Consider the following 14,598-nt stretch of genomic DNA (forward strand, 5'->3'; position numbering starts at 1 on the left):
ACCATTTGATGTGACATACAGGGAGACAATTAGTCATTTGCGCTTTGTTTATGTTAAAACCAACTGTTTGAATAGGGATACTTTTCAGATAAACAAAACCCATAATAGCAATCTGAAACCAAACCTGCAAAGATGTACAAGCAGTTCAGATGTTATATTCCCTCAGAAGTCACATGATCTGCCTCGTTCAGGAACAGATAATTTTGTTGCTGGAAAAAACGCTACATAAGCTTAATGTGCTGATACAGAAACAAGTGCTGTTTAGGGACTGAATCCATCTAAGTTGTAAAATGTGTTTCACTGATGAGACATGTACCCTTTTTATCTGAAACTTTCTCAAACAGGGTTAAATATTGTATTTACCACTGTTAACACATTTAAACAAAGTTTATACATATGATATAGTAATACAACAAGTTTCATGTAGTATACTTGGTTCTATAATAAATTAGCATGAGCCCTATATTGCCTAAACATTCTGTAAGGGAACCTTCCTTGGGACACATTCATTCTTTGTATATTGGAAAGTGTAAGTAATATTTAAGATTATACTGCCATCTTGTGGTTTTGTTATACAACACACTACTTGACTCTCAGGCTATATGTATGTGTGTATATGTATATATATATATATATATATATATATATATATATATATATATATATATATATAGTATATCACAGGATGTTTATATTATTTAAAATATTATGTTGTATAGATAAATTGACAGAAACTATTGTAGCTCAGCCCAGTTTAACAGTGATCCACCATTAGTATATGCTTACCTGGCCATGTTGTCCTCAGTCTTGACCCCTGACATTATAATATAATAAATACATGCTAATTATTCTAATATAATAAACACATACTAATGGAATGTGTGTAAGACTGCTGCAGTTGTTTTTTCTTTTTCATTCTAGGGTATTACATTCATTACAGCCATGGCCAAAAGTTTAGCATCAACCAAGAATTTTAGGGTTGAGACAAAAACTGTATGAGCATCATTTTGATATTTTATTTAACATCACGCACTGAAAGAAACTACCAAAAAAGGTATCACAAAAGTCTACCGGCAGCCACAACAGCAGTACAGTATTTCATGTTAGATTTCCAAATGTCACATTTTTCATCAGTTTTATATCGGAAAACTACAAAGCGACACTTGTTAATTCTATAGGATGATGCAAAGCCATCGGCAGAGCTGTACATTCACAGGAAGTCACACACCGACACATCTGTTTGACACTAACAGAGTTTTGTTTTGTACCAGCAGTTCCTGAAAACCAGTGATGGATGAAGCATCTTCAGTATTCCAGGAAGAAAAAATATTCAATTGCCATGTACTTGTAACAACAAACTCCTGTCCCTTTGTTACTTATGTGATTTGTGGAATCATAAATCTTTAAGAAAACTGTGTTCTTCATGAATTGATTCAGTATATAAAACCAACATGCTTGCAAAAGAAGAAACTAATTGTAAACAGGAGAAAAAGTGTATAGAAGGGAATGGACAACAAGGTGGCTTATCGAGGTGGTTATTTCTGAAATTATGTATTTTTTTGGCAGTCAAAATCAGATGGTCTTTATTGGCATGGCATGTCGTATTGCCAAAGTCACAACATCTCAGTGTTCTTAGAACAATCTTAAGTACATAAATGAATGTGCAACTTTCAAACTTCAAAACAACATCGGTCTAACTAGCTATGATCTCTGAAGGAGGAGGAATTTGAAACCTGGTAGCTAATTATTAAGAGTTATTAGTTTATCAGTTACTCATTTAGCTTCAGTATTTCCACTGATTGATGCTTATCCAGATTATCCTTAGATATTGCGATGTTTGCTGTTTTCACTCTCTGTATTTATATACACACAATCACATATTTATACAACACACCCTTTCAATAATTATTTATACCTGTATGTCATGTTTGACAGATACAAAAAAAAAAAAAAAACACAGATTTTTACTTATTTTATTAGCGTTAAATATTTTGCCCTTTAATCCCCTCTTCAGTTCAAATGCAAATAAAACTTAAAGCTTACATAAAACTGGAAGCACTGCTTATCTGTACATATTTGTCAGTAAAGGCTGAGCTGAATATAAAATATGAATTTAAATCTAATAAGTCTAAATAGTTATTTGTACTTTTATTTAATAAAATGACTATGCCAACTATTATTATTATTACTGATATACTGGATAAATTAATTACACTGACACAATATGTGCTTGACTTCCAGTAATTTGCACATACTGTATGCGTAAATGCAATTTTTATCATACTTAAACCGAAAAACACCATTACTGAATTAGAATTATGTATTTGGCTATGTAGTAATATTTGTGATTGCATACACATTTTTAACAAAATAAAAACTGGTTTAAACTAGAAAAACTAGAACTTGTTAATTTTACTGGAAGTTGTACTGGAAACTATTGGTGTCTTTTAGTGAAAACCTTTTCTTAGTGCTTTGTTTTTCACCATAACAAACTTGCTCACAAACACACGAGCAAAATGCGAGTCCACAAGATATTTGTAAGTTTTGACGGTGATAGGTGGAGGTTCAGCAGCCACCACTGGAGATTGTAATTGCGCAGAAGAGTTGCTGTGTAGAACGTGGTGAGATATTTTTGTAACATAGTCCACAATCCTGTTGTACTGCTGCTCCGACAGTCTTTCTCTTACACCCTCAGCCTGAAAAATAAAAGGGGACAGAATAGATGAATATTGGCGGGGTAAATACTACCTCAGAATCTCAGAGTTGATTTTTCAATTAAAAATCTACTTTTCACCAAAAAAAAGTTAGCATTTTAACCAATTACATGCCATGAAGGGTTTACATTTATTTGTACAGTCAAGGGCAGCAAGATTACAAAACTACACATAACAAAACATAATCACAGCAAAGCTTTAATAAAAGGAATGCATTACATCTCAAATGAGGGGTAACCCTTTCCCTGCTCAGAACACCTGGTGCACACCTGGAGTACAACACTGATCATTACCTCTAATTCACATGGCACTCTCTGTTGCTTCAGTATGACTTTGAGCAGGTTGTCCTGGGCAGTGTCTTGAGAACACTCAATTTCGGTGACAGGAAACGCCTGCTGCTGTGTGTCTTCACTGAGGCTGACTACAAACAGCACCTCTGAGGTGAGCAGCAGGCAGCCCTCATGCTCCTGCCCCGAGCCGCTCACAATGGTGACGTCCAGAGCCATGCACATCTCTGGCCTCCCCAGCGACTGCAGCATTTTCCTGTTCCAAACAAAGTACATTTGCTGTCAACAGCCTTTTCTGGTACTGCATTATATTTAAGTAAATCTCCTGATTTGTACTACATATAACATAATATTCCTAACAAGCAAGTACCAAACACTAAATAACTTGTTTTCAGAGGCTATTACATACACAGAACAAATTAAAAGTAACAATACAGAAGGTATATATGCAACCTTGTCATTGCTGTCCAACAGAAGATAGGATGAAAGAATATATAAGCCACCCAAACCAGGACAACATCAATGCAATGGGCTGAATAAAGCAGCACAGCAGCTATCACTATCAACACCATTACAAGGCTGAATAAGAGTGGGGTTGTTGGTCTAATGGAGGATACTGGGAGGGCCATATTTAAAAAAAAAAAAAAAACAATGATTCAAACCATACACAATACATGTGCTTTAAGGCCTGACAATATGAAAGCCAAATTACCACAACATTACTCACTGATCAGACTGCTCTGTCTCAGTGGAAGCCTCGTTTTATTTGTATTTTTAGTCTCAGTAATTTATATCACTTGGAACTGAATGAGTGCCTATTCATCATACCTCTTTTTCTCCCAGAACATAGATCTTAATAAACAAAATACATTTCAATCATGTTTTAATGCATTTCTTTCTTGTACTATTCTGATGTTTCTACCTCTAGGGTTTTTCATTACAAGAATTTGGAATATACAAGTACAACAGATTGCTGATGACATCAACCAGTCTAATACGAATGCATTTAATTGAAGTTCACTAACTAACTCAGTGATGCACAATCTGGATGATGGAGACATGTCTGTGGATAATATCATAGTAAAAGCAGGCAAAAAAAACCCAAAACATAACTTTTGATGCAAGCGAAACATGACCTGCTAGCTGAACTATAAGTCAGGGCCTGAGGAACTATGCTGTCAAAAAGAAGTGGTTTAATAATGTTACCAGATGTATTTGATGTGGCTGTTTGGGGCCTGAGCAGCCTGTAGTTCATTGGGAAGATAAAGCTGTTTGGGAAGCTGACAAAGTCCAGCCCCATGTAGAATACCTGAATTAAAAATAAAAGGAGGAAAGAGTTTAATTTGACTATTCCGTTCCCTGCCTTTGAGTGCTTCACTGATGTCATTTATTTAGAACAGTTCATAAAACAAGCCCAGATCCCCAAATTATGTCATTTCTTTGGAACATACAGGAGGCAAATAATTCATTTCAATTGCTACCATGCAACAACGACGCACTTAATCTCAAAGACCTTACATTAGATAGGAAGAAAAAAATGAACACTCCAAAGCCAACAAGAAAATAGCAGGGAGATTAAGCACTACACCCTGGAGAGCCATCGTTCCTAAATGCAATCACACACTTCATTTACAACTGATGTACTGGAATACTGAGCTGTTAGCACTGCAGATAACTGCAGTGTGCAGGGCTTGACAATAACACATTTTTCAGAAAACATGAACAAGACCAGACTGGCTTTAAGTCAGTTAACTTTTCATCATAACTGTCAAAAATACCTTATACCACAAAAAACAACAAATAAATAATTACCTCAGGCCAAACAAAATGTAACTTTGTTTACTTCTATCATCTTGCAGATGATTTATCTGCATTTTAATTTTCATAAGTGCAAACCAGATTGGTTGTGGTGCTTAAACGTTCCTTAGTATTGGGAGAGCTGACCTAAAACTTAAAATGTAAATCTGAAATGACTTATTTTTTTATGTTTGTCTGGATGTAAGATGATGATGACACTGTACTGTATGTAGGTGATTTAAGGCGGTACTACTGATTCTCTGGTTGAAGACAGCAACATTATCTTACAACTAAGTCTACTGCGAAGACTAGTAAAGAGCGGTGTCTTCACTCACCAAATCCTGTCTGTGAGACCAGCTCAGCTGCTCCTCCGATGGGTTTAGTAAACACTCCTACGATTCCTTTCCCCACACCCGAGATCACTCCTTTGGCTTTGCTTCCAGCAGATCCATGTGTTTCTGAAGTTTTCTGAAAATTTTGCATCGGCTGGTCCACAATACCAGCAATGGCCCCTAAAGCAGATAATTAAAACGGACAGTAAGCCAAAACAGTGTTACTGTAGGTAAGGTCCAGCAGCTTTTTTTCAGCAAGATGTTAAATGACTGCTTGTATGTATGTGCTTACATATATATATATATTTAACTAGTATTTTCTGGAGCATTCTATTTTTGTGTATTTAATTACACACAAATCACCCATTAAACTTCCTCACTTTTTCTGGAAAGCTTTACAGAATAGTTCACTTGTATGGGCCAGCAATAAAGTACCTTCCATTACCCGGTGCTACTTGGTACCACACATGCACTTATTCTCTCTTTTGTAACAGTAATCCACAGCAGGGATAACAGGTGTACGTGGACACGGTAATGAAATTGACAGCACTTTCAACACTGATGCCCTTCACTGGAGAGCTGGCCTGTGAGTACTGACCGAGCAGGCTGATTCTCTTCACTGGAGAGCTGGCCTGTGAGTACTGACCGAGCAGGCTGATTCTCTTCACTGGAGAGCTGGCCTGTGAGTACTGACCGAGCAGGCTGATTCTCTTCACTGGAGAGCTGGCTTGTGAGTACTGACCGAGCAGGCTGATGCTCTTCAGTGGAGAGCTGGCCTGTGAGTACTGACCGAGCAGGCTGATTCTCTTCACTGGAGAGCTGGCCTGTGAGTACTGACCGAGCAGGCTGATTCTCTTCACTGGAGAGCTGGCCTGTGAGTACTGACCGAGCAGGCTGATTCTCTTCACTGGAGAGCTGGCCTGTGAGTACTGACCGAGCAGGCTGATTCTCTTCACTGGAGAGCTGGCCTGTGAGTACTGACCGAGCAGGCTGATTCTCTTCACTGGAGAGCTGGCCTGTGAGTACTGATCGAGCAGGCTGATTCTCTTCACTGGAAAGCTGGCCTGTGAGTACTGACCGAGCAGGCTGATTCTCTTCACTGGAGAGCTGGCCTGTGAGTACTGACCGAGCAGGCTGATTCTCTTCACTGGAGAGCTGGCCTGTGAGTACTGACCGAGCAGGCTGATGCTCTTCACTGGAGAGCTGGCCTGTGAGTACTGGCCGAGCAGGCTGATGCTCTTCACTGGAGAGCTGGCCTGTGAGTACTGACCGAGCAGGCTGATGCTCTTCACTGGAGAGCTGGCCTGTGAGTACTGACCGAGCAGGCTGATGCCGAGGCGGGAGAGCCCTTGACGCAGGCCGTCCCCCAGGCTCTCAGGGAGCTGCCTCCTCCACTCCTCCTGCCGGTGGTAATGCTCCTCATCCAGAGACAGGCGGTCCATATTCCTCGCCAGGCTGGTGGCCAGATTCGTGATCGACGTCAGAGTGCCTGAACACAACCGAGACAGGGGACACAAACACACCTCTTTGACAGATTGTCTATAAAAACATTGTTCTAAAGGAGATGCAGCACTTCACAACAATATTTCACTTTGAACTTTTCTATGATGTACTAAAACATGCAACCCTGCAGCATCTCAAAATAACTTCAATAACTAACTGCAGTACATGGTAGTTTATTTATGTAACTGTGTCAAGGAGATCAAGGTGAATACAGTGCACTTTTCTTTTCCACAGAATGTATATATTAACTAAAGCTAGCAGGCCATAACAGAAGGACACTAATAGAGTGTTTTTGTTTTTTTACCATAAATTTGATCCATCTGCTTTTCAACAGGGTTCTGGACCTAGATTCTACCTGACTTTCTGTCAAGTTTCAGTAATGTTTTGTGAAAATGTACTCAAGTTATTGCGGTAAAATTGTTGGTGGCAATGGACAGCCCTGAAACTGCAAACAGCTGTTTGTTACAATCCCGCTATTGTTCACAAAACAACTAATTTACTTATCAGTTATTTTAGCTACATTATGCACCTCCCTTAGGTTATAAAGCATAGCTAATTAGAAAAGAGACAACTGAGTGGCTTGTTATTTTCCAAAAACAAAGTAGGCAAAAAATAATTAAATAAAGATTTCACATGAAGCACATGGGGGCACACTGGCCACGCTTAACTGCAAGACCATGTCACATTGATTCAGTCAAGATGACGTGCAGATTTGTTATTCTCTGCATGGTGCTGAAGGGCAGTGCATGGTTTGCAGACAGATTATTCTGCCCCTTCATGATAAGCCGGTAGCATTTCCAAGGCAGAAAGGGCAGAAAACAGTAAGATACCTTTGGATATGTGTTTAACAAAGGAAGTGGTCCCTCGGGAGACTCCACTGACGAAAGCTCCAGGGCCGCGGGTCAGACCCTCATAGGGGAGCCTGAAGAAGTCAGCAATCCCATTCCCTATACTCCTCACCAGACTCGCGGGGCTGCCCAGGATTTCCAGAGACCCAACAACCCAGCCTGTGGGAACACAGGGAAAAGCTTCAGCAAATAACAAAATAATAATAATAATAATAATAATAATAATAATAATAATAATAATAATAATAATAATAATAACAAAAACCTTATTGTGCCGTTGCTTTTGCATTTTATTCAAAGTAGGGAACTATAAACCCGCAGTTCTGCCTTTTTAACATGGTGGTGATTTTATTGCATCACCAATGTCTTTAAACAGATGTATAAAGTTCCTTGATACTTTAGAAGACAGGGACACAATTACTAAACCCCTTGATTTCTTGATATGCACATCACAATTCTATCATTATTTACACACAATTTGTGATTTCAGGCGTGAAACCTTATTTTACTTCTTTTAAAGAAGGTACACTTTTGTTTTTGCTTTTATTCTCTTTTATGATATAAGAAACTGTACATTGTTTTTAGTCTCCTAAATCTGTATTCTACACATTTATAGAGCATTACTTAAATTACCTGTGATTCCAGCTTTTTTGCTGTGAACCCCTTTTCAAAGATGTTATTCAGATTATGACCGAGGTCCAAGAATGCTATGTCAGTGAAAATATATATAGGTATGTGATGCAAATACATGTCCGGCTGAATCAGTTTAGAGGGAATATTTTTCAAAACATACACACTATAACTAGAGACACTAAAATCCAACAGGCAATTACAATGATTTCTGAGGTGGAAATTAGTGGGTTAAATGTTCCCATATGTTTGTAAGTTACGAAGACACTGTGTTTCACTGCAAAGCAATCCCATGTGCATTTCATACCTATTTCAACTAATCAATATTTCCTAAAAATGGCTAAAAAGAACATTACTTAATTTAAAATGCTTATAGAGTCCAATAAAAGCTGGAAGGACAAAAAACAAAAACCTCAGTAATGTTTTCTTTGCTATGGGATAGAGCTGGCACAGAGTACATATAACAGTTAATATTGGGTTTATAATATCTTTCCATTCAATGTCAATTTCCTTGAGAGCACAGCATTTAATTCTACATTGTTGTCTGCAATCATACAAGCACTTTGGGATCTTTTCTTAATGATCATTTTCACATGCCCCGCGTTCTTTAGAAGGGGTCTTGGCTCTGTTCCACGTTGGTAATCCATTTTTTCATTGATTCCCGTAAGACCAGTGTAAGATAAGGTTTCCATAATACAAAGCCAGCTTGGCACAGCAGAGGGAATGACCTGCCATCATTTTCCTGTCTAATCAGTAACCCCATCCTTGAGAACACTGCCCCTCGCCCCTCGCTGGTGTGTAATAGAGACGAGGAAACTCCCCTCACCATTTGGTAACAGTGTGCTCCTAGTTTGTCAGGCAGCTGTAATTCAGTCTCATGACCTACTACAGATGGATTGTGGACCCACAGGGACAGCCACTTTATCCACAGTTAAGACAATTGTATTTGGCTTGTTTATAATAACTTATTTATTAAGTTATTAACATGCATATATTCAAAATAGTTTTTTGCAAGCATAAAAAAATGTGACTGTTGTAGAAACTTTGTGTACTTAAAAAAGAAAAAAAAAATGCTGTTGTGGCCCCTCACAGCTTTCCAAATATTTAATCACACCGCTTTATACTTTATGCTCTAATCCTATAAGTTTGACAAAACATGCCATGATCTGGGTGGGGTGTGGATATTGAAATCCAAGTTTAATAGGGTTTATTAAAATAAGTGACTACATTAGGACCTGGATAGAGATTTAAGTGGTTCAATTAAAGCACTTAGATCATGGTTGGAACAAAGACCTGGTGTGAACGACACAACTGTGTCTAACAACAAAACATCAACACTTACCTGCCCGGAAAAGGGCCCCAGCAGCATAATGCATTGCCAACGCGTGGATAAGCTGTCTGGCGGTAGTGTAGATGAGTCCTCTTTCAAACAAGGAAAAGGACAAAGGTGTATGGTCAGAGGCAATGTAAAGCTTTAGGGAGGCATGGATACTGACTAAGAGATTGACCGGCTGGATTGTCAACTTCTGCAGCTTTACTGGGTTTACCAGGGCTTGAATGGACTGTTCTACCTGCTCAGGCAGCACCAGGGCACCTAAAGAGCTAAGTGTCTTCACTGGCTTTTTGCCCAGTGCCCTGTCAGGGATATATGTGTGAAACAAAGTCTTTATGTAATAGACAAAGGTATCTTCCACATACAGCCTCGCTGGCTTTATCTCAAAAGTCACTTGGTCGACACCAAAGCCACTGTCCCGTGTTTCAGACAAGGAGAGGCAGAGCTGCAAAAAGCAGCTGTGCTTATATTCCTCTAGATCCTTGATGGACACTGTTGGGTTGGAATCCCGGGACCACTGCAGAGTGTCTGTTTTCTGCTCCTGGCACAGTAAGACTGGGAAGTGAAAGCTTGATCTGTTGTAGAGCTGATTGTCCCCCTGCAGACTGGCGCAGTACACCTCCACAGCGTAGAGATCAGGCAGCCCCTCCCTGGCCTCCGCCCCCAGCCCCCGAGCCGGAGCCATGTTCAGCAGGATCTTGGACAGGGTCAGTCGCAGCAGTTCCGCAGAGGCCTTGTGGTTTGTGATGTCATCGTACACTACGAGGCTGACTTCACATAAGAGTACCCTGAATGCAATGGTCTGTTTCACTGTTCTGTAACCAAAAAATTTAAAATCTCAGCTTATTATTATTATTATTATTATTATTATTATTATTATTATTATTATTAATAGTCATTTAGCAGATGCTTAAACTCAGCACAGCAACTTGTAAAGTAAGGGAATAACACATAACAGGGTGTGCGTTGCTGTATTAACATACAGCTGTATTTGGGTTCATCCAACAAAGCTTTATGTTAATACAACACAACGCACAAGCCCTGTTGTGTTATCCCGCTTATAATATGGATACAATAATTTTTATATATATAAAAAAATATATATATATATATATATATATATATATATATATATATATATATATATATATATATATATATATATATAAAACAATTTTATTTATATATCATTCCGTTTTGGAGAAAAATATAGTCCCTCAAATAAGGTTCTATTTGTTGTAAACATTAAACTGGAGGCTTTCAATGGTTCCAATTATTGTAATTAATTAAAATGAATGAAGCCTCCATGATGGTCTCAATCACTCCGTAAACATAGCTGACATAACCCGCCATGTTAGCCTTGTTAGTGACCAAGCATTTAAAAATGCCAAACATGTATTTTTTTTGATGAAAAGATACAGAAAAAGAAGCAAAGACAAAGTTCACTATCCACGCATTACTGCTGCTGACCTGGAGAAGTCAATACAAAAATACATTATATTGGCATTTTAAAATAACTGTGCTAACAGAAACAGGTCCGCCTATCGCATTACAACAAAGAAAGGTAAGTCTACAGTTATTATTACAGTGTTTTTTTTTTTTTTTTTTTTATGTGCTTATTTTTCAGTCAGCTATACTGTTTATCGTGTGCTCCGCTGAGATCAAAACTAAATTCAGCTAATCCACTCACAAAAAAGTTTGAAAAACACTCCTCTAATACAGCACGTTGGTTTTATATCTCTGACTGTTAAAACAAAAGTAATTCCAGTACAAATTACTCTGAAGCGGCTCTGATTGCCATGTGCTGGTCTGATGGTTTACCTGTGGAAGCTGGTGAGGGTCGCCCCTGCTTTTCCCTCAGGGGCCAGGGTGATAGTTACTGTACCGCAGAGGTGAATGGTATCTATGTACACACACCCATAGCCGGGCACAAACACAACCTTCAACACAAAAAAACAAAGACAAGATTTTAAAACAAACAACAATCGTACTGTCAAACCAGAACATTCACTGGTACCTATTCAATTCATTTAGCTGGAATAGCGTTTTACATACTAGGAATGCTAAATACACAGTTATAGCAGGAACAGATTCTGTTTAGTACACTTAATTACAGTCGATAAATCCATATATATATATATATATATATATATAGTACCTTGCAAAAGTATTCAGACCCCTGACCAATTCTCTTATATTACTGAATTACAAATGGTACATCAAAATTTAATTCTGTTCGATATTTTATTTTAAAACACTGAAACTCTAAATCAATTATTGTAAGGTGACATTGGTTTTATGTTAGGAAATATTTTTAAGAAAAAAAAAAAACTGAAATATCTTGCTTGCATAAGTATTCAACCCCCACACATTAATATTTGGTAGAGCCACCTTTCGCTGCAATAACAGCTTTAAGGCTTTTGGGGTAAGTATGTACCAGCTTTGCACACAGTGTCGGAGTGATTTTGGCCCATTCTTCTTGGCAGATTTGCTCCAGGCTGTTCAGGTTGGTTGGATGACGCTTGTGGACCGCAATTTTCAAATAGTGCCACAGATTCTCAATGGGATTGAGATCAGGTCTTTGACTGGGCCACTGTAGGACATTCACCTTTTTGTTCTTGAGTCACTCCAATGTTGCTTTGGCCTTGTGCTTGGGATCATTGTCCTGCTGAAAGGAGAATTTCCTCCCAAGCTTCAGTTTTTTAGCGGACTGAAGCAGATTCTCTTGCAGTATTTTGCTCCATCCATTCTTCCTTCAATTGTAACAATATGCCCTGTCCCTGCTGATGAGAAGCATCCCCACAGCATGATGCTGCCACCACCATACTTCACTGTAGGGATGGTGTGTCTTGAGGCATGGGCAGTGTTAGGTTTGCGCCACACATAGCGCTTTGAGTTTTGACCAAAAAGCTCTATCTTGGTCTCATCTGACCACAAAACCTTTTCCCACATCGCAGCTGGGTCACTCTCTCTGGAAAACTCCAGACGTGCTTTCAGATGGTACTTTTTGAGTAACGGCTTCTTTCTTGCCACCCTCCCATACAGGCCAGTGTTATGCAGAGCTCTTGATACGGTTGACTGGTGCATCATTACTCCACTCCCAGCCACTGAACTCTGTAGCTCCTTCAAAGTGATTGTTGGCCTATCTGTGGCTTCTCTCACAAGTCTCCTTCTTGTTTGAGCACTGAGTTTTGAGGGACGGCCTTTCTTGGCAGTGCCTGGGTGGTGTGATGCAGCTTCCACTTCCTGATTATTGATCCAACTGTGCTCACTGGGATATCCAAACACTTGGATATTATTTTGTACCCTTTCCCTAATCTATGCATTTGTATTACTTTATCTCTAACTTCTGTAGAATGCTCTTTGGTCTTCATTTCCTTCAGATTCACAGCCTTATCAATGATCCTTCAACAGTGGGGTTTTTATCCAGAAAATGTGACAGCAACTTTAATGGTTCACAGGTGGAGGCTAATGGTAAGGTAACTGTGTCCTTGTTAGGGCAATTTCTTTCATCGGTGCAAACTGGGAGCTTCCACAGCACAGGGGTTGAATACTTATGCAAGCAAGATATTTCAGTTTTTTATTTTTCTTAAAAATATTTCCCAACACAAAACGAATGTCCCCTTACAATAATTGATTCTGAGTTTCAGTGTTTAAAAATAAAATATCAAACAGAACGAAATTTCAATGTACCATTTGTAATTCGGTAATATGAGAGAATTGGTCAGGGGTCTGAATACTTTTGCAAGGCACTACACACACAGACACACACACACACACAGACACACACACACAGTTTCCAATAGGTTCCTATTTGAATCAGATTTTCCACTCAAGGGGGTAAGGTGAAGTCATATACTGTAGGTCACAAGCTCAAATCATATAATAAGATGGTGGCTAAACTAGCAACTAAAGACATCTAGCAGTCTCTGTTCTGACATGTCATGTCATTACTGGATTTTAGCATTCACAGACCATTCATGAAAAAGTTTTCTCTAAGAAAATGCACATTACTCTATATGAGTGACTGGCAGGCAGGTTATAGAATTGTACCTGGGTTCCAGGGCTGTTGATGTCAATGGCGTCACTCCACTCCTCTCCAGTTTCCTCTGAGGAGGCCAATTTCAAGAGAATGCTGGGTAAAGTGTCTTTATTTTTGCAGTCTGGAAAGCTGGAGAGGTGGTGGTACAGTTCGTGGTGCAGGGAGGACTCTGCAGGGATGGGTCTGCAGAGCACCTTGGTCTTGGGAATATCTGAGAATTACAGCACAATGTCTCTACAGAACAGCTGTCAAGTAACAAGTAGTGTATATCTATACTGATTGTATGATAATAATGCTATGATAATACATGGTTTTGTAATACTTCCAAATAATTAGAGCCCCATGTTTTTCGCAAATACGAAATAGCACGAAATAAAATGAAATGCAACATATAAAACGAAATGCAAATACAAAATGAAATACAACAAAAAATCATTATAAAGCAAACATAAATTGGGAGGTTTATACAAAAATATTTTAAATAAATACTTGCAATTGTAGTTGTCAAGGCTCAGCCATTACCATAGACATGGTCTGAAGGGAAACGGAAGCTCCAGCTAGCACTTGCGTAGATGTATAATTTGGAGCGAGACGTTTGGGAAGAGCAGTAGCTGTTCATTCCTTTTCTTATTGGGGAAAATATGGCTTTCTTGCTTATATTTTGTATTAGTATGCTAAGTCTTTGTTTTATTTCAAGCAGCGCAAACTTTGCACTGGAGCAAATGCTGTTTTGGTTTTGAATTAATTTGAATGAATGAAACTGCTTTGCTTAGTGTTTAAAGAGTGAGAAACCCCAAGCGTGTTGTGTACTGGAGCACTGCTTCAGTGCAATGGGACTGAAGTACAATTCCTATGGGTTTTTTTTAATGGGTAGATTGCTGTATTATGACAGCCCCACAATAGTAAGGCAGTGCAAATAGATACATATTCCTATTGTATTTTTATAGAGGGCATGGGCATGGGCAGTAACGGTAACGTATAGTACAGTCCCCTACTCTTTCTAATAAAACACTGAAACTCAAAATCAATTATTGTAAGGTGACATTGGTTTTATGTTGGGAAATATTTTTAAGCAAGCAAGATATTTCAGTTTTTTTTTTCTTAAAAATATT

The 14,598-nt window shown here is 38.6% G+C and overlaps 2 protein-coding genes across 8 annotated transcripts in view; one reads left to right on the forward strand and one right to left on the reverse strand.

The window, feature by feature from the left end:
- LOC121314945 (regulator of G-protein signaling 22) overlaps window positions 1–1,613 on the forward strand; it is a 43,658-nt gene extending 42,045 nt beyond the window's left edge. For 3 of the 5 annotated variants that reach the window (XM_041248734.1, XM_041248738.1, XM_041248739.1), the window contains one exon: window positions 1,272–1,613. In XM_041248734.1, the coding sequence (XP_041104668.1) occupies window positions 1,272–1,281 (10 nt within the window). In that variant the 3' untranslated portion in view covers window positions 1,282–1,613. The remainder of the gene's footprint in view (window positions 1–1,271) is intronic. The other 2 variants (XM_041248735.1, XM_041248737.1) reach the window with 1 other exon arrangement.
- Window positions 1,614–1,959: 346 nt separating this feature from the next.
- LOC121314944 (vacuolar protein sorting-associated protein 13B-like) overlaps window positions 1,960–14,598 on the reverse strand; it is a 356,349-nt gene continuing 343,710 nt past the window's right edge. For all 3 annotated transcript variants that reach the window (XM_041248730.1, XM_041248729.1, XM_041248731.1), the window contains exons 54-62: window positions 13,498–13,697; window positions 11,266–11,384; window positions 9,454–10,259; window positions 7,464–7,640; window positions 6,449–6,619; window positions 5,134–5,310; window positions 4,208–4,310; window positions 3,008–3,257; window positions 1,960–2,696 (exon numbers count right to left, since the gene is read on the reverse strand). In XM_041248730.1, coding sequence (XP_041104664.1) covers window positions 2,448–2,696; window positions 3,008–3,257; window positions 4,208–4,310; window positions 5,134–5,310; window positions 6,449–6,619; window positions 7,464–7,640; window positions 9,454–10,259; window positions 11,266–11,384; window positions 13,498–13,697 — 2,252 coding nt within the window. In that variant the 3' untranslated portion in view covers window positions 1,960–2,447. The remainder of the gene's footprint in view (window positions 2,697–3,007; window positions 3,258–4,207; window positions 4,311–5,133; window positions 5,311–6,448; window positions 6,620–7,463; window positions 7,641–9,453; window positions 10,260–11,265; window positions 11,385–13,497; window positions 13,698–14,598) is intronic.

The sequence above is a fragment of the Polyodon spathula genome, chromosome 4 (assembly GCF_017654505.1).
Source record: "Polyodon spathula isolate WHYD16114869_AA chromosome 4, ASM1765450v1, whole genome shotgun sequence".
Taxonomy (NCBI): Eukaryota; Metazoa; Chordata; class Actinopteri; order Acipenseriformes; family Polyodontidae; genus Polyodon; species Polyodon spathula.